Here is a 19946-nt window from a genome sequence, read left to right as displayed (position 1 = left end):
AACTGAGTGTGCATCCAGACTCGGCGAGGACACTATCGATACTGACTCAGCAATCACTGTAAGTTATATTCTTGTTTAAATAGACTTCTCTGTTTCATTTATTCTACTCTGTATAATTGTTCTGTAGTTATTGTAGCTAAAACGGCGATTTCTGAGAGATTTTAAAATCTCAGATCTGCTCTAGTCCAGCAGCTGTAACTCAGGTCTCAGTGAGTCATGCCCCTCAAGTGTGCATTCCAAGAGGTTGGAAGACTCTGCTGATTGCGTGAAGTGCAAAACGCTTCCCAGCCGAAAAACATTTTAAATAGCGCATTTCAAATCAGAATAACTGAGTGTGCATCCAGACTCGGCGAGGACACTATCGATACTGACTCAGCAATCACTGTAAGTTATATTCTTGTTTAAATAGACTTCTCTGTTTCATTTATTCTACTCTGTATAATTGTTCTGTAGTTATTGTAGCTAAAACGGCGATTTCTGAGAGATTTTAAAATCTCAGATCTGCTCTAGTCCAGCAGCTGTAACTCAGGTCTCAGTGAGTCACGCCCCTCAAGTGTGCATTCCAAGAGGTTGGAAGACTCTGCTGATTGCGTGAAGTGCAAAACGCTTCCCAGCCGAAAAACATTTTAAATAGCGCATTTCAAATCAGAATAACTGAGTGTGCATCCAGACTCGGCGAGGACACTATCGATACTGACTCAGCAATCACTGTAAGTTATATTCTTGTTTAAATAGACTTCTCTGTTTCATTTATTCTACTCTGTATAATTGTTCTGTAGTTATTGTAGCTAAAACGGCGATTTCTGAGAGATTTTAAAATCTCAGATCTGCTCTAGTCCAGCAGCTGTAACTCAGGTCTCAGTGAGTCACGCCCCTCAAGTGTGCATTCCAAGAGGTTGGAAGACTCTGCTGTCGCCCATCAGCAGAAAATAGTTAACTAATTACAGCGGCGTGCCCCCAAAGCTGTGAGAACTGAGCAATCAGGTATCCATCTTAGGTTGCGTTTTCCTGGAGCGTCAGCTTCAGCGTCAGCCAGACGAAGACTGACAAAGACATTAAGAGTCCTGTGGGAGTCACGTGGGAGGCAAAGAGGAGGCAAATCCTACTCTGATTGCGCCAAGTATCGCTGGTGTTATTTAGTCTTATTCAATTCTCTTGGGTTCTCTAGCCCCTCATGCTATAATCATGTGTATTTTCTGCATTCCTGTTCATGTGTCTTCTCGCAATTATCACTGGCCCCGTGTTTCTCCTAATCGATTTCACCGGCCTGCTCTCATCTATCCCACATGCTCCACTGAGATCCAACATCTCGTTTCAGGGGGCCTGTGGAACTGCCAGTCAGCTGTCCCTAAGGCTGACTTCATCTCTGGCTACGCTTCCCTGCAGTCTCTGGATTTCCTTGCTCTCACGGAGACCTGGATCACTCCATCCAACACATCCACCCCAGCAGCTCTCTCCACAGCATATTCCTTCTCCCATACACCCAGACCCTCTGGCAGAGGAGGTGGCACTGGTCTCCTGCTCTCTCCCAAATGGAGCTTTTCCCTCTTCAAGCTACCTAATTTCACTCCTTCTACCTTTGAATTCCATGCCGTCACAGTAACCCATCCTATACAATTAACCATTGTTGTTCTCTACCGTCCACCAGGCGCCTTGGGGGACTTCTTGGAGGAGTTAGATAATCTCCTCTCACACATCCCTGAAACTGGCCCTCCCGCTGTACTTCTCGGAGATTTCAACCTCCAGACAGGGAAGATATCTGAACTAACATCTCTGTTAACCACCTTTGCTTTCTCACTGTCTCCATCCCCACCAACTCATAAAGCTGGCAATGTCCTTGATCTCATATTCTCAAGGAACTGCTCTACTTCTAACCTCTCTGTAAACCCGCTCCACACATCCGATCACTTCTTCATTTCATTCTCTCTACCCCTTTCCAAACATAACAACCTCATCTCTTCTAACTCTGCTCCTGTCCGCCGTAACCTCCGTTCCCTCTCCCCCTCTACCTTTGCCTCATCGGTGCTCTCAGCCCTCCCTTCCTCTGACTCGTTCCAACTCCTGCCTCCAAACGCTGCTGCAAAAACTCTCCTCTCTACTCTCTCATCCTCTCTGGACTCTCTCTGTCCTCTCACATCGCGGCCGGCTCGTCAGTCCCCTCCTGCTCCCTGGCTAAATGACGCACTGCGTGCTAATAGAACCATCCTTCGGGCAGCAGAGCGGAAATGGTGGAAATCCAAACACCATGACGACCTCCTAACCTATCAGGCTCTCCTCTCCTCTTTCTCTGCTTCCATCTCTCAGGCAAAAAGCACTTTCTTTCAAGATAAGATCCAATCTTCCTATTCCAATCCCAAAAAACTATTTTCTATCTTCTCCACCCTCTTGGACCCTCCCAAAGCACCTCCCCCCTCCTCCCTTCTGTCAAGCGACTTTGTTAACCACTTTGAAAAAAAGGTTGATGATATTCGCTCTTCCTTTTCTGACTCACCTTTACTCACCGCTGGGTCACCAGACACTCCCTTCACCCACACACTGACCTCCTTCTCCCCTCTCTCTCCAAGTGAGGTTCTTACCCTCGTTACCTCTGCCCGTCCTACCACCTGTTCTCTGGACCCTATCCCCTCAAACCTCCTTCAGACTATCGCTCCTGATATTCTACCATTTCTCACCCATTTCATCAACACTTCTCTAACTTCTGGTCACTTTCCAAACAGTCTCAAGGAGGCAAGAGTAAACCCTCTCCTTAAGAAACCCACTCTCAATCCGTCTGATGTTATTAACTACAGGCCCGTCTCTCTCCTCCCGTTCCTGTCTAAAACACTTGAACGCGCTGTCTTTAAACAACTCTCCTGTTATCTCCATCAGAACAACCTTCTGGATCCGCACCAGTCTGGTTTCAAGGCAGGTCACTCAACAGAAACTGCTCTCCTTGCTGTCTCTGATGAACTGCACACTGCTAAAGCAGCCTCCCTCTCCTCTGTCATCATCCTTCTGGACCTGTCTGCTGCATTCGACACAGTGAACCATCGGATCCTCCTTCGCACTCTCCAAGAACTTGGAGTTTCAGGCACTGCACTTTCCCTCCTCACCTCATACCTCAACGACCGCACCTACAGGGTTACTTGGAGAGGGTCCGAGTCCGACCCTTGTAAATTAACTACAGGGGTCCCTCAGGGCTCGGTTCTTGGTCCCCTCCTCTTCTCCCTGTACACAAACTCGCTCGGGTCTGTCATTAGCCCGCATGGTTTTTCATACCACTGCTACGCTGACGACACCCAACTAATTCTGTCCTTTCCCCGCTCAGAGACCCAGGTCGTCACACGCATCTCTGCTTGCCTAGCAGACATCTCTCGGTGGATGTCTGCTCATCACCTCAAGCTCAACCTTGACAAGACTGAACTGCTCTTCCTTCCGGGAAAAGATTGTCCCACTCTTGACCTAACAATCAACATCGGCACCTCTGTTGTTTCCCCGACTCAGACTGCAAGGAATCTGGGTGTGGTCCTAGATAACAAATTGTCCTTCACTGCAAACATCGCTGCTACAACCCGCTGCTGCAGATACACGCTTTACAACATCAGGAGGATACGTCCCCAGCTGACCCAGACATCAGCGCAGATTCTGGTCCAGGCTCTCGTCATCTCACGCCTAGACTACTGCAACTCACTCCTGGCTGGTCTACCTGCATGTGCCATCCGACCTCTGCAGCTCATCCAGAATGCAGCGGCTCGTCTGGTCTTCAACCTTCCCAAATTCTCCCACACCACACCGCTCCTCCGCTCCCTTCACTGGCTTCCAGTAACTGCTAGAATCCACTTCAAGACACTGGTACTTGCGTACCATGCTGTGAATGGATCTGGCCCTTCCTACATCCAGGACATGGTTAAACCGTACACCCCAGCACGTGCACTCCGCTCTGCATCAGCCAAACAGCTCGCTGCACCCGCACTGCGAGGGGGACCCAAGTTCCCGTCAGCAAAAACACGTGGGTTTGCTATCCTGGCTCCAAAATGGTGGAATGAGCTCCCCATTGAAATCAGGACAGCAGATAGCTTACACATCTTCCGACGCAAACTGAAAACTCATCTCTTTAGACTCCACTTCGAGCGATAGAATTACTAACAAAGCACTTATATACTAATAAAGGGCTGGCTTTCTAAATGCCAGTTGAGTAGCACTTGAAATGTTTGGCTCTATGAAACCTGATGTACTTATATGATTCTGTTTTCTTAAAGGTTGTATCTTCCTGGTCGAATGCACTTATTGTAAGTCGCTTTGGATAAAAGCGTCAGCTAAATGCAATGTAATGTAATGTAATGTAATGTAGAGCTGGCATCTGAGTTGGGAGGAGGGTCAGCTGCCTGACTGGTCTGTGGCCTATTCACACCCTGAGAGAGGGGAAGGTCTTCCATCGCGACACAAGTAAACACATCGGCCACTTTAGCATTGCGGCGTAGTGTCACGGGACTCTTGGTTGGGTTAAGGACCTTCATAGGGACCCAACGATCTCCCCACATGGGTGCCACAACCCGTCCCACAATAATGTCTTTGGGGGCTGAACGGGAGGAGGTGGGCTCCACAATGACAGTGCTCCCAGGGGACACAGGAACACTGCCAGGTAGCTTTCCCCACACCAGATACTCCTTCTGTGGTGCTAGAGTGATAGCTTGCCGTAGCTTGACCGTGCCAACCTTGTCAGGCAGTTCAGGACCAGACCAACGAGTGATGCAGCTGAGCAACTGAAGAAACTGCTCACAGTCGGGGTCTGAGGTGTTGGACTGGATGAGCTCCCAGTACTTCTCATCAGACTTCATCCTCTGTAATATGGGCCTGATGACGTTGCTACCAATAATGAGTTCGTCTCTCTGCCCTGGGACAAGGAAAGTTGGCACAATGAATTTAGAACCGTAAACCTCAATCTCCAGGTCATAGATACATCTGGGTTGTGTCATAAGGCCACCACAGCCAACTAGGACCACCTTCTCTGGCACAGGCTGAGGACAAGGGAGGACACCAGCAGCTCTAAGATTGGACTCTGCCTCTTCGCTGACTGTGCATGACATGCTCCCTGAATCAAGCATCCCCCTTAAAGTTGACTGACCCCCTACTAACACTGGGGTATAAAACAAGTCATTGGCTCCTTCAACTCTATGTGAACCCACAGCAATCACAGTTTTGTCATCAGGAAGATTACTACAGCAGTTCACATATGTTGATCTTAAGTCATTTTCCTCACTGAGGGTGTCACTAGTGCCGCCCATGCTATCCCTCTCACTGCACGGGCGGGCTAGTTTAAACCAGCATTGGAGGGAGAAGGTGGCATGGCTGAGGAAGGAGAGGCCTGTGGGCACTGATTTCTTATGTGACCAGGACTGAAGCAGTTAAGGCATAATCTGTAAAGCCTGCAGTGTGCATGGGTTGAATGGTCCCTGGAGCCACAAACCTTGCATGGAAAGGACTCAGATGCCTGCTGGTAACGGGGTCGACCATTCTGACGGTGGACTTGTTGGTGGTTGCCTGGCTGACCATTCTGACGGTGGGCTTGTTGGTGGTTACCTGGCTGATGGTAGTCTGGCCTTTGACTGGTTGTAAGGGAAGCGTTGCACATAGCCAGAACTCTGTCAAACATTGCAACTACCTGTTGAACACCAGCGTCGGTAGTAGGTGGGTTGACGGTGGTAGGGGCTGGGTCAGAGACAGCAGAGAGAGGCAGGGATAAGGGGGACACTTGGGGACTCACCCTAGCATGGTCTGGCTGAGGCTGACTGTAAGCAAGGGCAGTGGCCGGTAGAGAGTTGGGAGGGGGGTCTGGTTGGTGCGCTAATGAGGCCTGAGACATCCCCAGATTGACAGGGCGAAAAGAATCAGTCACAGGGCTCTGACTATAAACTGACAGACCCACCACATTATGAGACTGCGCTGCTGTTTTTCTCACATTTCTCATATGGGCGTCCAGACGCTCCTGAACCTCAGCCGTAGTCCACCGCTCAGGTGCCTTCAGTTGGAATGATATGGCGAGACTGGGGTCAGGACAGTGATTAATGAACATCAAGACCACTTCTGCACTGGGGTCATCTACACATTTACCTCGCCTCCGGAGGCACTCGTCCGCAGCATCTATTGACTTGTTAAGGCGTATCCAATAGTCCATAGCACTTTCACCAGCACGTGGAACAGTGCCGTAAAAATCTTTCATGGGCAAGTTAGAGTATGACAGCTCACTAAAGTTACCCTTTAATATGTCAAACACAGCTGTGGGCAGGTCGGTCGCACTCAAGTCAGGTCGGCTGCGGATTGACACTTTCACCACATCCCTGGCTTTACCTGTTAGTCTTGACATAATCAGATCAAACCTTTCTACGTGAGTGTCACATTTCACTCTATTCAGGTAACATCTCATCATGTCCTCCCATTCATGAATAGAAAATACATCAGCACGATCACCCCTGAAGTAAGGCGGAACCTTGGTGTCTGACTGCACCACAACCTTCAATTGAGACAAATCAGCCTGGTGGGACGGGTGTGGATTGGTGGGAGACTGAGGCTGGGCAGCACTGGGCTGGTGCATGGTGCTTGATATGTTCTCACCTATCTGTTTAGCCAAACTTGTTATCATTTCCCCAAAAGCTTCAACAGATACTACTTGTGTAAGTTTACGGTCTGGCTGCATAATAGGTGTGGAGCTTGCAGCAGGTGTTAATGTCGGGTTGAAATCACTAGCGAACCCAAATCTTTCACTACCTTTAAGTCGCTGGCCCCTCCCCAACCCAAATGTGACATCATGCCCACTAACATCCATATTGTTAATGACAACAACAAAAAAATCCCACAAAGCAATCAAAACACAGTTTAAAGCCACCCACAAGAGATAAAACACTAAAATAAAATAAAATGATAAAACACAGATAGACAGATATACTCAGTGATAAGTGTCCTCTCAGACTCAGTGCATCTCTCAATTTGAATATGTACACTGTCCCTTTAACGCACCTGCCGTCGCAGCAAGAGAGGGGGAAAAAAAAAAAAGAGGAAAAAAAACACACACTCCAGTCTTTCCTTCTTCCCGCCGGAGGGCAGCAGCTTTACCCCGGGGACCAGACGGCGCTGGTCGCGGATACAACGGGTCGTCACGGCACCAAGTGTAACCGGCTGCGTCTGACTCTGCGTTGTGTTGTGTAGAAAGACGACGACCCAGACGTGTAGCTTCATTCAGGATGTACATTTATTTTCACTCCTGACGAAACAGCGACAGAAAGAAAACATTTCTCCAGTCAGTACTCTCTTTAACGTGCCCCTCTCCCACAGAGATCAGTATCAAAAGGGCATAACGTAAAAAGTAACACAACATACCTGACGAAACAGCGACAGAAAGAAAACATTTCTCCAGTCAGTACTCTCTTTAACGTGCCCCTATACAAATTAAACAACACAGAAATACATTGTGAACACCCGTGAGACACTACAACAAAAATAAGTAATAAAAAGTAACTTAAAGTGCATAAAGTCGACACTAAAACACGGAAATTGCTTCTGGCTGAAGAGCCGCCTACCTCTCCCACAGAGATCAGTATCAAAAGGGGAGAACGATGCATGAACCCCGCGAAAAAAAGGGGAACAGTGTCACATACATAAGGAACGTAGGGGTACACGCTAAAATTATAGTTCCACATACTGATGTGAGTCCTACTGCGTCAGGTATTAACACAAGATGAAACAAGAATAAACACAGATTTTGTGTAATTATATAGACATATTTACATAATATATTATATACAAATGAGACATAACTGTCCCTGTTACATATAGTGAAACCTCGTTGCTGGGTTGTTGAAGTTGTTGCAGTTGTCTGCTGTCAGTGGACTCACATTAACAAATTGCTGACTAGCTTAGTAGGTTGAAGCTTTAGCTAACCAAACTAGCAATGTCTAATTAACCAAACGTTAGCTGATGTTGACCCAAACGCAACATCAGCCCTTTAAGTGAACCGGATTTATTGAATCATAATGCCATTAAAGTGAATTCGGGGAATGATTGTAACAGTTAAGTTAGCCTACAAGACACAACGTTAGCTCGTGTGCAGCTAAGCTAAGTATTTAGCATTGCAGCAATGCTACCATCACAATTAAATGTTTTGTATAATTAACTACAACATTGAATATATTGAAACGTTTAGAGTTGTGAGATTGAAGTTACTTGCAACCCCAAACTTAAAATATGTTTTCATTGAATATTTGCTAAATTTAAGCTGGATGGAGAAGTCCATAAGCTAGCTGGCTACCAACATTAGCTTAGCCATCTCTTGTAACTGTTACCCTTAAATACTAGTTATATTTGACCATTTACCTAAAAACACATTGGCATGTGATCTAATGTCTGGTGCTCTTACCATTGTGAGTCTGTTGTGATTTTTTCACGATATCTGCGGCGTGCAGGTTCATTTAATTGTTTGACATAGTCGGTGTCCTCCATGATTCCTGCGTTGATGAATGATTGCGTTTTCACTTCCTGACCTCCACTTGAATTTCGCGCGTCGTAGAAGTCACGTGACTGAAACCAAGCTATTCAAAAAAGAGAACAGAGCGAAAAATACAAACAACAAATTGTGTCAGGTGCGTGTGACCTGCTCCGCTGCGCGTGCATCGTTTCCAAAGTGCTTCCACAGCAGTGACACACATCTGTGGATAATCATTTATACGAAAATGGTTAAAGCAACCATCACTAAACGACAGTAGCAACAGGTCAGATGGGGACATCACGTTACCCTCCGTTGTGGACACTAGCTTACTCCCGCCTGACTCGCCGCCCTCACCCCCGGAGCAGCAGTCTTTGTCGCCCGAAACTACACCGCCCCTCTGCGGCCCGCAGGTGCCAGGATACCACGGCAAAACAGAGCCTGCCCAGGTATATCTAAACAAGTACCCACCTGTACAGTGGGATAAGGCCGTCATTTTGCAGCTCTTGGCCTAAAAATAGACAATGGCTAGAATATACATGTAAAAAATAGTACCATATTCTACGGTGGCCCTTAAGTGCAGACACCACAGCATTTCCGAAAACACAACAGCATTTCAGAAAACGCCACAGCATTTCAGAAAACGCTACAGCATTTCCGAAAACACAACAGCATTTCAGAAAACGCCGAAGCATTTCAGGAAACACCACAGCATTACAGAAAACACAACAGCATTTCAGAAAACACCACAGCATTTCACATTGGACGGAAAGGGTATTCCTTTAGGGAGAACACTTCTTGTTTATGATTGGACAGAGCCAGCCAGAGAAGCACTGCTGTGATTGGTTGTTTTTGCTGCCAGTCAAGAAATGACGCTTCGTGATTGGTCAACGGCCGACAGCGTATATAATATTACGTCCCAACCCAACACATCAGCCGTTAGCACACACACTCAGAGCTCACAGCTCCTCATATCTGTTCAGAAGCTGGACAAAAGTTAAACATATACAAACCACAGACTGTCGATGTCATGGCGAATACAGTCGCTGCTTTATTTATGTTTGTATGACGTTGTTGTGAGTGTGTACGGAGCAGCTACAGGTTAGTTTAGCCTGATGGATCCGATTCCATTCAGAAAACACGCATTTGAAAAGCTTTTCGCCTGCCGTCTTGTCTGCAGACTTGTCAAAGCGTTAATTCATGGTTTTGACTAACCCTTATCAGTATGTAGTTACTTCGGCATCACTTTGAAACGTGTATTACAATTAAATCACTGTCAAATATGTTCATTTTGTTGTAGTTGGTATCTCCCATAGGATTTACATGGAGATACGCCCCGCCCCCTCTCCAGCGCGTCTTGTTTGAATGACAGAAGCAAACACAGCTGACAGCCGCGGTGAAACTCGAGCGATTAGAGCGATGCGAATATTGGGTAGTCTACCATAGTATTTACATGGAGATAAGCCCCTTAAAAACCATGAATTAATAAAGCATTAATTCTGTGTTTACTCCTGTCATTCAAACAAGATGCTGGAGAGGGGGCGGGGGCGATCGATCCGGCTAAACTAACCTTTAGCTGCTCCGTCCACACTAACAACAACGTCATACAGACATAAATAAAGCAGCAACTGTATTCGCCATGACATAGACAGTCTGTGTTTTGTATATAACTTTTGTTCTGTTTCTGAACAGATATGAGGAGCTGTGAGCTCTGAGTGTGTGCTAACAAGTAATGGCTGATGTGTTGGGCCAATCACAAAGCGTCATTTCTTGACTGGCAGCAAAAACAACCAATCACAGCAGTGCTTCTCTGGCTGGCTCTGTCCAATCACAAAAAAGAAGTGTTCTCCCTAAGGAATACCCTTTCCGTCCGATGTGAAATGCTGTGGTGTTTTGTGAAATGCTGTGGCGTTTTGTGAAATGCTGTGGCATTTTCTGAAATGCTGTAGTGTTTTTTAAAATGTTCTCCAGGTCACAACGTCAATCTCACATGATGATGTGATCCAGTTTTGAAGAACAGTAAATATTCTCTTACCAGAGTATATGATGGGACCAAGGTGATGTTTAGTTCATGGTTTTAATAATACTTTTGCCTTTCAATGTTTGCCATTTCAAACCATGAGCTGGTTCAAATAATATTTGCCTTGATTTACAATATGTTCTCATTTGTTTTATCAGTACAGTTTTGAAGCAGGGCTCGACATTAAAGTCCATGTAATGTCCAAAATAAAAGTTATTCTGTGTTAATAAATCGCTTCATCACTTTCCACTGTTTCATTTGACATATCAACATCAATGATTCTTTCCATAAATACCCCCCAAATAACATGAAATGTGTGCCACTTTCCCGTGTTATTCCGCTCCGGTAGCGAAAAGCTTGCCAGCCATTAACCCAGCTGTGTGACGTCACACGTGGCAAACACCAGCCTCGTCTGGATTGTTTGTTTTGTATCCTTCCGCTATTTTCGCTCAACATATGTGTAACCGGACCTCGCTAAACTTTTTTTATCTAACAATTCATGATGGGGAAGCGATGTGTAGTTGTGAGCTGTGAATGTTTCCTGATTGCTATAAACATTGATCATGGGTGCTGGAAGATTGTGCACAAAACTCGGGTCAGAATTAAGTTACTACAGGTGTTATGCCAGCTTGAGCTAAATGTCACCAGAGTACAGTGAACTTGCCTAGTGACTGAAATATATAAAACTTGAAGTGAAATAAGTAAGGCCAAAAATGAATTACGTCTGAATATCTTTATTATTTTTACCACTTTTAATTATTTGTGGGCTCGCACATATACCAAAATAGACTAATGTACACTGCAATAAAGATAAAATGTTACAAGTGAAAAATTAACAAAAGAACCCTTTTTTATTTATCAAACAGTAAATTAATACAATCTTACAAATTTGTGATTTGGAAAATGTTGTTATATTTACATGTTTCTTTGGAAAAATAATATTGTAAATGATGTACTTTGTAAATTATTTACATCATGCGAAACCATTTTAACCAGTTCAGCTGCATGACTTTGAAATCCCTGATAGCGGCCTCCCGGCTCAGGGTAAGTCTTCCGTATCTCGGTTACAGCACATGCAGCGGGACTCTGATTTTTGGGCCGAGTAGGCCTACACCCCAGCACCAACGTACAAACTGTCGATAAGCTGTATATCTATACTTCCTAATGAAAAAAAAGTATACAGATTATAAATATATTTGGAGAAAAATAAAATGTTATGTAGTAGCCTACTATTATGTAGCAATTGTTACAAATTGGCTTATAACATGATATTTGTATTTTACTTGTACAAAATAAATATGAGGTTATACATGACTGCTTGACAGAATCATAGACCTCTTATATATTTCCTCACCTGTGTAGTTGTTTCTTTTCTCAAGCATACATTGAACTTGCATACACAGAAAAAATAAAAGCCAAGCTGTTTTTGACTGCTTGAAAGAGTTTAATGGTATCTTTAAAAGTGTACCATATCTGTAGCGACTAAAAGTATTATATGAAAGCAAAGCTGCAATAGGCAGTTGGGTCAATCAATATTTACTTACTGGTGTAGTGGGCCATCAACTGCTCTGTGTTGTTGTTTGTATTGAAGATACGCTATTTTCAGTGTCCAAACACTGAGACAGCCTTCTCTAAAGCCTGGGTGGCTAATAATGCACCTTGGTTTCTCGTCGGTGTCTTCTATCTGGCAGAGTCCTGCACGGGTCTGATTTTCAAGACCCGCTCCCGCCCCGCACCCGTGACGTGCAGTACCGAACCCGCCCCGCTACCCGCACATATTGCCAATTAGTCCCGCAACCCGACCCGACCCGCCGGCACATGATCCGCAACCCGACCCGAACCCGCATATATATAAGCAGTGACAACGTGCAATTATTAACACACGCAGTTGCATATTTGGCTCAAAAAGCCTGGGATGTTGTTTATTTTCTCCATCTAGGATGACACCAAAAGCCTCCCAGACGTTGGATTTTGCTCTTGAGGAAGAGTTATTGAAAATGCTGTATTCTCCGCTATAGAGAGCTTCACCTCAGCTATCCAGAATGTGGTGCGCTCAGCAGCAGATAGATGCACTGCAGAGGTTATGATTATGCTCGGTACCGCGGAGGAGAGGTCTGAGGATTTAAACATTAAACTAAATTATTATTGTTTAAATATATTTATTATGCAACACCCGCAACCGGACCCGCATCATCTTTGTTTTACCCAGAAGCGAACCCGGAAAAAAGCGTTTGAAAAAATACCACCCGCAAATCACCTTTTTTGCGGGTCACCCGTCGGGTACCCGCGGATACCCGACCCGATGCAGGACTCTGCTATCTGGTCAGTAGGTTGCAAACTGTCTATTTGTTCCATCACCTGCCAGATCTCTCTGCAGCATACACATTCATCTGCAGTGGGCATGCTTTCACAGCATTGACATGTACACCTGAATATTGTACATAACATTAAAAAACAAAACAATATCTGCCGGACGTGTGAGGAACAGATGACAAATTAAGATCGACATTTAGTGCAGGTCAAATTAAATAAAACAGAATTTACCATTCAGTATTGCCGACTCGAGTCTCGCCGGCTGCGGAATCCGCTTCTCTTTCACAAGTTTCTGCCTCGTTGTTCGATTGCTGGGCAGGAGGCTCGTACTTATAAGGCAAAATGCCTTGAAGTGAAAGGCTAGCTGGTTCACTCTCTACTTCTGTAACTGAATCCAGATAACCCACTGAATCTGAGCTTGAATGATCGCTGTCGCTGTCGCTGTCTGAAGTTATCGCGTTGCTTGCCATTTGGACTGATTTGATCAAATGGCAATGTTTGCCACGTGTGACGTCACCGCTCGTTCGGGAGTGATCGGGGGCGTACTCGGCAAACTTCGGAACCAACATCGGTTTTTAACGTATATGTCATTTAATTATGACGAAACTTTAAACATTTTTATTTATTTTTATTCTGGTGATATCTAAACTACATGTTAAAAAACACCTGTGTTAGATGCATTACATGGCCTTTAAGGACTGCCCGATGGCCCGGGGCCATCTAGTATTTAGCTCGGGCAATGAAGCCTCACCTGCTGGTGGCCCGATCGGGCAATCTATTATGCCAGTATCAAGCAGCTCGCGGATCCAGTAATGAGTGACCTGACAATAACACTAAACATATCTATAACTAGTTTAGGTAGTTTGAGAGGTAATTAAAATAGCTACGTGTGATATTTTAACCTGAAGTGTGTGTTTTGTCCGCTCACCGCTGCATGTGATCATGCAGAGCTGCGTGTCGACTCGTCAGCAGCAGCAGCAGCTGATCTCTCTCTCCCGTCAGATTTGACTTCACTCGCGTTTATGTCCATATTGATCAGATCCAGCTAGTTCTAGCTAATGATATGACTACCTGCTTATTAAAAGACACCTAAACAATAAGTGTCGCTATGCAACTGGGTGAGGCCACAAAGTATAGCGCAGCATTATGGATTTGTTTACATGCCCACCGGAACCCCGAGGCATAACCAACAGATCAACGCACAATCAACCCATACAGGACATCTCTTTCTCCACATTAAGTGTTAGACATTAGAATTGACTATTATTGTCTGTCACATACTCTTCTTGTCTGTCACATTAGTGGCGCAACTGAAGCGGTATTGCACTAATGGAAATTATTTTGACCGAAGAGATCTAGATTTGCCGGCTAACGGCTAACTCTGACGTCGCCATTTTGTGTGCTTCGCGGATGCGCTCGGCTCCTCTCGACTGCTGCTTGGGTCTACTCTGTCAGCTTCCGGATGAGAAGCTTCGACCAACTTACAGTAGATAACATTACAAACATTTTTAACAGGGGCCATAATAGTGTAAATAATGTTTGTTTTGGCAGTTACAACTGAATGTAATGTTTTCTACTTTTTTACATCTGGGAAGGCCTTTGCCTTCATCAGATGGAAAGTGTCTTGACCAACAACTTAAGTATTTTTTATAGCTATGCAGGGCATGCAAGCGAGCAAACACAAACAAGAACAAACAAACAAGTGAAATTAAGAATAAAATTGAAATTGTACAATATACTATTGTGGTGGTTCATCTTATAATTCCGTCGAGAGAATGCAGCAGACAGCATAGATCTAAGACCTGCAAAAATTAAAATGTTCTAGGGGGAGGCCCCGCAAACCCTTTGTGCCATTTTGTCCGCGCGGATTTTTCAGGGCAATCTCTATTGGGCTCAGGGCCATCTGTAAATTAGCTTAGATGGCCCACAGGGCCATCTCCCAAAATCCTTAATGTCATGCACTGTTTGAAGCTTTTGTGCTTTTCTTTGCCATAGTCCACTTTGGAATATATGAAATACTTCAGGATTGCACTCACTTGAAATGTGTGAAACTTGCTTGGTTTCAAAACATAACAAATGCCATAATCTGTTCATTGGGGACTGTTACGTGCCGCAGTTGGTGCCTGTGTGTGTGCTTTTGTGTGGGTGTCTCTCTCTCTCTCCCTCTGATTGTCTCCAGGTGCAGCCTCTCCCCAGGTGCTCCCAATCCCCAATCAGCGCCTCCATAAAGGACCTGAGGAAGGCTGCAGTCGTGGTCTCCTTCTCCTCTAGCTGCATGTATCTGTGAGAGGCCTGTGGTCTGGTGAATTGTTAGGAGATGTGCTCGGAGATGTGCTCGGAGATGTGCTCCATTTGACCTTTTAGTGTATTGTTTAATTTAGTCACTTTCTTTAAGAAGAAAGTTGTTCTTAGTTACTTTAAGTTTGTTTTTGCAAATTGGCTGCTGAGCCTGTGTTCTTTTTGTCCATTAAAATACCTGCTCTTGTATTTCTGTCGAGGATTGTACGGTGTATGACAAAGTGAAAGGTGCTGTTCTCAGGGCATATGAGCTTGTGCCTGAGGCCTACAGGCAGCGTTTCCGTGGCCTGAAGAACATTTCTGGCCAGACATATGTGGACTTCGCGAGGGAGAAGAAAATCCTCTTTGACAGGTGGTGTAGAGCAGGGGTGGGGAACCTTTTTCCTCTCAAGGGCCATTTCAATTTTTACAACATCCTTCGAGGGCCGTACAAATTATTGAACTCAACGTCTGCTTAAAAAACTCAAATCAAAGCCCATTCATGTCGCCTTTCTTTCATGCTGTGCACAGAAGAAGCAACGTCTTAATCCAGATATTTGACCATGACCCGCGCATTCATGCACAGAAAGATATGGACACAAGATGTGTGCAAATGTATTTAGTTTCATATCCATGTGGACATGATTTATGTGGGGGGGGGAGGTTGGGGGCATGCATCACCAGGAAGATTTTTCCTTTTAAATGTTGAAGTTAAAAGCATCAATCTGGTGCACTTTGAGAGCAACATGAAGAGATCTATGGATACATCTCTCAACACCCATATGAAACAGAACTGTAAGCAGATTTTTTTCTTTATGGATATTTTACAAATCACTCCCGTTTTAAACTGTATTCTTGTTTATTAATAACAACTTTTTTTTACTGTCATATTAGTATTGTATACCTGTTTACTTTAATCTCTTATTTTTCTATAACTATAATGATCATATAAAGATGTGCCTTTACCTCACTGGTTGGAGAAAAAGCTTCTTATATTCGTTAGCATAGCTAGCTAACCAGATGCTAATAACAACAAAGTTATTGAGACCTCAGAAATCGGGAGCATTTAAAAATGCAAAATGGGGGGGGGGGGGGGGGTGCTAGTGGCTCGCCAGAGCTGTTAGAACTACAATAAGCATGTTAATGTTAATCTAAGTGCAATGCCTTGCGGCCTGTAGCACCATCCTTGATGGAGCATATGTGTGGGCTGGACCTGTACCAGGAAAGGAGTGAGCAGAGAGTAGAGTAGTTGTTGATTCTTGTTCTGTTTCCTGTGACTATCTGCTTCACCCTCTCAGACTTTGAGTTGCGCGCGCCACTAAAGAGACGTGTTACCATGGAAACCAAACAATGGTGTAGCTGTATTAAAGTCCGAGTGGAAACAGTGCTGAGTAAATCTGATTTTGTCAGAAATCGGGAGAAATATGACGCCGGGAGGAAACCGGGAGAGGGCAATGAAATCGGGAGTCTCCCGCGAAAATCGGGAGGGTTGACAAGTATGTGTGTACGGCTCCTTATGGGTACTGCAATTTGTGAAGTCCCGGCCCGGAGCCGTGTTCTGGTGCTCTCCGTTAGAACTACACTCCTGTCAGACGAGACTACCACGTGATGACACGTTAGGTTCGTGTTGTGTTCAAGGACCCTGAACTTGGCCAGGAAAAACAAGCTTGTTTAATTATTTTGCGGTCTAGATTTCTTGAATTTTTTTCTTTTTTGCGTGTGTTTATAAATTACCTCGAGGGCCGTACCAAATGGTCTCGCGGGCCGTATACGGCCCGGAGGCCAGAGGTTCCCCACCCCTGGTGTAGAGCTTGTAAAGCTGATGACATTACCTCAATGTGTGAACGAATGATGCTGGAGGAATTTAAAAACTGTTTACCAGAGCGTACTGTAGTTCATTTAAATTAGCAAAAAGTATCTACCCTTCAGCAGGCTGCCACTCTAGCAGATGAGTTTGCACTTACACATAAAAGTGTTTTTTCCCAGCGTGATTCCACTCAGCGAGATTTTTACCATAGAGCTCGTGACATACGTTCCCCGTGCCAGTTTTCCAGTTTCAGGTCCCAAGCCAGAAAAGCCTTGTTTTTTTTGTCATAACCCTGGTCATTTGATAGAAGACTGTGCAGCTTTGAAGCGAAAGCAGGCCACCACTATGGCGGATGAGGAAGGGATTGTGCTATCACACAGTGGTGTTTTGGCTCAGAGCGATTCTCCTCATCGTGTTGGTTTCTGGAAAGCTTGTAACAGGCGTGCCACACATGCTCATTCTGCTTCTCTTCCAGGACCCAAGAAAAAGAGATTGTGTTTCTTTTGTCTTGACCCTGGTCATCTAGTGGCAGAGTGTGTAGCTCGGAAGAAGCAGGTGGCAGCTGCTGTGGAAAAGCCAAAAGACCGGCACCCGGTTGCGATGCGACAGAGTGGTGAGTTGCAGTTAAGCTCTGCGTCCGTCTGTGACAGTACTGTGGGTGTGGGTGTTTCCGTCTCTGAAGCAGTGGGTGTGGACCTAGCTCAGAGCGATGTGGATCTGTGTTCAATGAGTGGTGTCTGTATTCCATGTGATGTGTGTGTTGCTCCGGTGTTGGCTGCTGGTGAGCAGTATAAGGTGTGTTTTATGGGGGGGGGGCAGGGCTCTCGACTAACTTTTTTCACCATCCACCCGGAACCGTCCCGAAATACAATCTAAGCCGTCCCGAAATTAATGTGGACCGTCCCGAATTTAAAATATTAGTTTTTCTACTACTTATCATTAGTTCAAATCATTCAAAGTGACCTTTAACATAAATAAAACATCATACAAATCATTAGATGATAATTCATCAACCTTTTTATTTGAGTAAATCAGTCAATCACATGAACAAAGGCCAATTATATTTAAACAAACACACAAACGAGAAAATTACTCTAATATTGAATTAAATCAAGCCCCATCCAATTAACAAAAAAATCCAACACTCTGTCCTGACGACAGAACCCAGAGTAACCACTAACCAGGAGGACAGTCTGTAACACAGTCAGGAGACCTCTACAAACTGCCCCGCCCCCTCGCACACAGACGAGAGAGAGAGATCTCGTCTGGATTGGAAAGCTCGAAAATACATCATAGACGCATGTTGTAGTCTTATTGCATATTAGAAACGGAGTTGGATAAACTAAAACTGCGATATAATGTTTATGTAGCAATACTACATATGACATATATTTTAAATGTCTCCAGTACCGATAAAAAGTCAGATAACGTCGGAGCTTAACGTTACCACTGTCTTTAATAATTCCGGCCCGGGGACCGTTTGATACCGGGGCTCGGTACCCATCCCTACATGGGGAGAGGCGCAGCATATTGCTAAGGACTAAATACGATGGAGGTTTCTCCTCTCAGCCTTATTACCCATAGGGGATGAAGAGGAGTAAGTAAATAAAGAGGCCGGCGCTCCAGGGTCTGGTGCTGTGCGTTTTTGTGATGTAACGGTAAAACATTTCAGAATTCCTCCACGGGATACTATTGTCATTTTACATCACTCAACCCGCGAAATACACACACTCAGTACATAGCCTACTGTAGATAGACCCGCGAATTTGCGGGCCAGGAATTCGCGGGCACAGCCAGCTGTGCGGCTGGCTGACAGCCATGGGCACAGCTTACGTACTGTGTGTGTGTGTGTGTGTGTGTGTGTGTGTGTGTGTGTGTGTGTGTGTGTGTGTGTGTGTGTGTGTGTGTGTGTGTGTGTGTGTGTGTGTGTGTGTGTGTGTGTGTGTGTGTGTGTGTGTGTGTGTGTGTGTTCGTGGGTTGCTAAATGTTTTGTGTGTTTATGTTGACAAGGAGGTTTAATAACTGTGTGCTACACACAACGTGCAGTCGATTTCATTTTCATCGCCGTTTGTAGTAGAGTTAGCAGGGTATTTTTATTTTAACTCTTGTCCCAAATTCGTCCCAAAATTATTTTTTATCCTCCCTGACACTATTCTTTTCGGCCCCGGGACGACGGGACGTCCTTAAGCTCGAGTCCTGGGGGGGGGGGGTGTTACGTGCCGCAGTTGGTGCTTGTGTGCTTTTGTGTGGGTGTCTCTCTCTCCCTCTGATTGTCTCCAGGTGCAGCCTCTCCCCAGGTGCTCCCAATCCTCAATCCCCAATCAGCGCCTCCATAAAGGACCTGAGGAAGGCTGCAGTCGTGGTCTCCTTCTCCTCTGGCTGCATGTGTGCAGCATGTCTCTGTCTCTGTGTGAGGCCTGTGTTTTGGTGAATTGTTAGATGTGCTCCAGTTTACCTTTTTGTGTATTGTTTAATTTAGTCACTTTCTTTAAGAAAAAAGTTGTTCTTAGTTACTTTAAGTTTGTTTTCGCAAATTGGCTGCTGAGCCTGTGTTCTTTTTGTCCATTAAAAGACCTGCTCGTGGCTTCAGCATTCAGTTTCCTCTCCTTTTATCTCTCGGCCGGTTATTTGGTGTTTTGTTACTTCCCTTTGTACCCCAAGATTTAGAAGTGAACGTAACAGGGACCATCAATGCTATTTTTCATTGCTGTTGCCGGCCACTATTGCCCATGTAAACCTACTACTGCTGCGCCCCCTGTAATCTCAGATGCACCCCGAGTGATTTTGTTCTGGAACAGGGCCTGTACACGGCCATATACTAAACAAACTACAGAGCCCATTCCGTGTCCTGTTATTGTTTACTTCCTCTCTGCCTTCTTCTGGTGATTTATCTGACGTCCAGCACTCCGTCTTTTAACCTATTTTCCTTTCTCTTTCTTGATCCTCCTTAGCAACCTTCGTTATAGTCCTTGACAATGCTGTATTAACAACGTGTCACATGTTAAGAATTTACAATCAGAATCAAGTATTCAACTAAGCCGTGTAATACAAGTTGTTAGTAGCCTTAAGGGCCT

The 19946-nt window shown here is 45.0% G+C and overlaps 1 protein-coding gene across 4 annotated transcripts in view; it reads right to left on the bottom strand.

Moving 5' to 3' along the window:
- Positions 1-4371: 4371 nt before the first annotated feature.
- Positions 4372-19946, bottom strand: part of LOC307019435 (uncharacterized protein) — a 199019-nt gene continuing 183444 nt past the window's right edge. Inside the window, exons 2-3 of one of the 4 annotated variants that reach the window (XM_079650324.1) lie at positions 8390-8678; positions 4372-7237 (exon numbers count right to left, since the gene is read on the bottom strand). In XM_079650324.1, the coding sequence (XP_079506450.1) occupies positions 5291-6802 (1512 nt within the window). In that variant the 5' untranslated portion in view covers positions 6803-7237; positions 8390-8678 and the 3' untranslated portion in view covers positions 4372-5290. Of the gene's footprint in view, positions 7298-7353; positions 8312-8389; positions 8679-19946 lie in introns of those variants that run through there. The other 3 variants (XM_079650325.1, XM_079650327.1, XM_079650326.1) reach the window with 3 other exon arrangements.

This window comes from Notothenia rossii (assembly GCF_949606895.1).
Source record: "Notothenia rossii genome assembly, chromosome: 9".
Lineage (NCBI taxonomy): Eukaryota > Metazoa > Chordata > Actinopteri > Perciformes > Nototheniidae > Notothenia > Notothenia rossii.
Note: the sequence above shows the minus strand (reverse complement) of the source record. Positions and strands in the feature narration are given on the sequence as shown.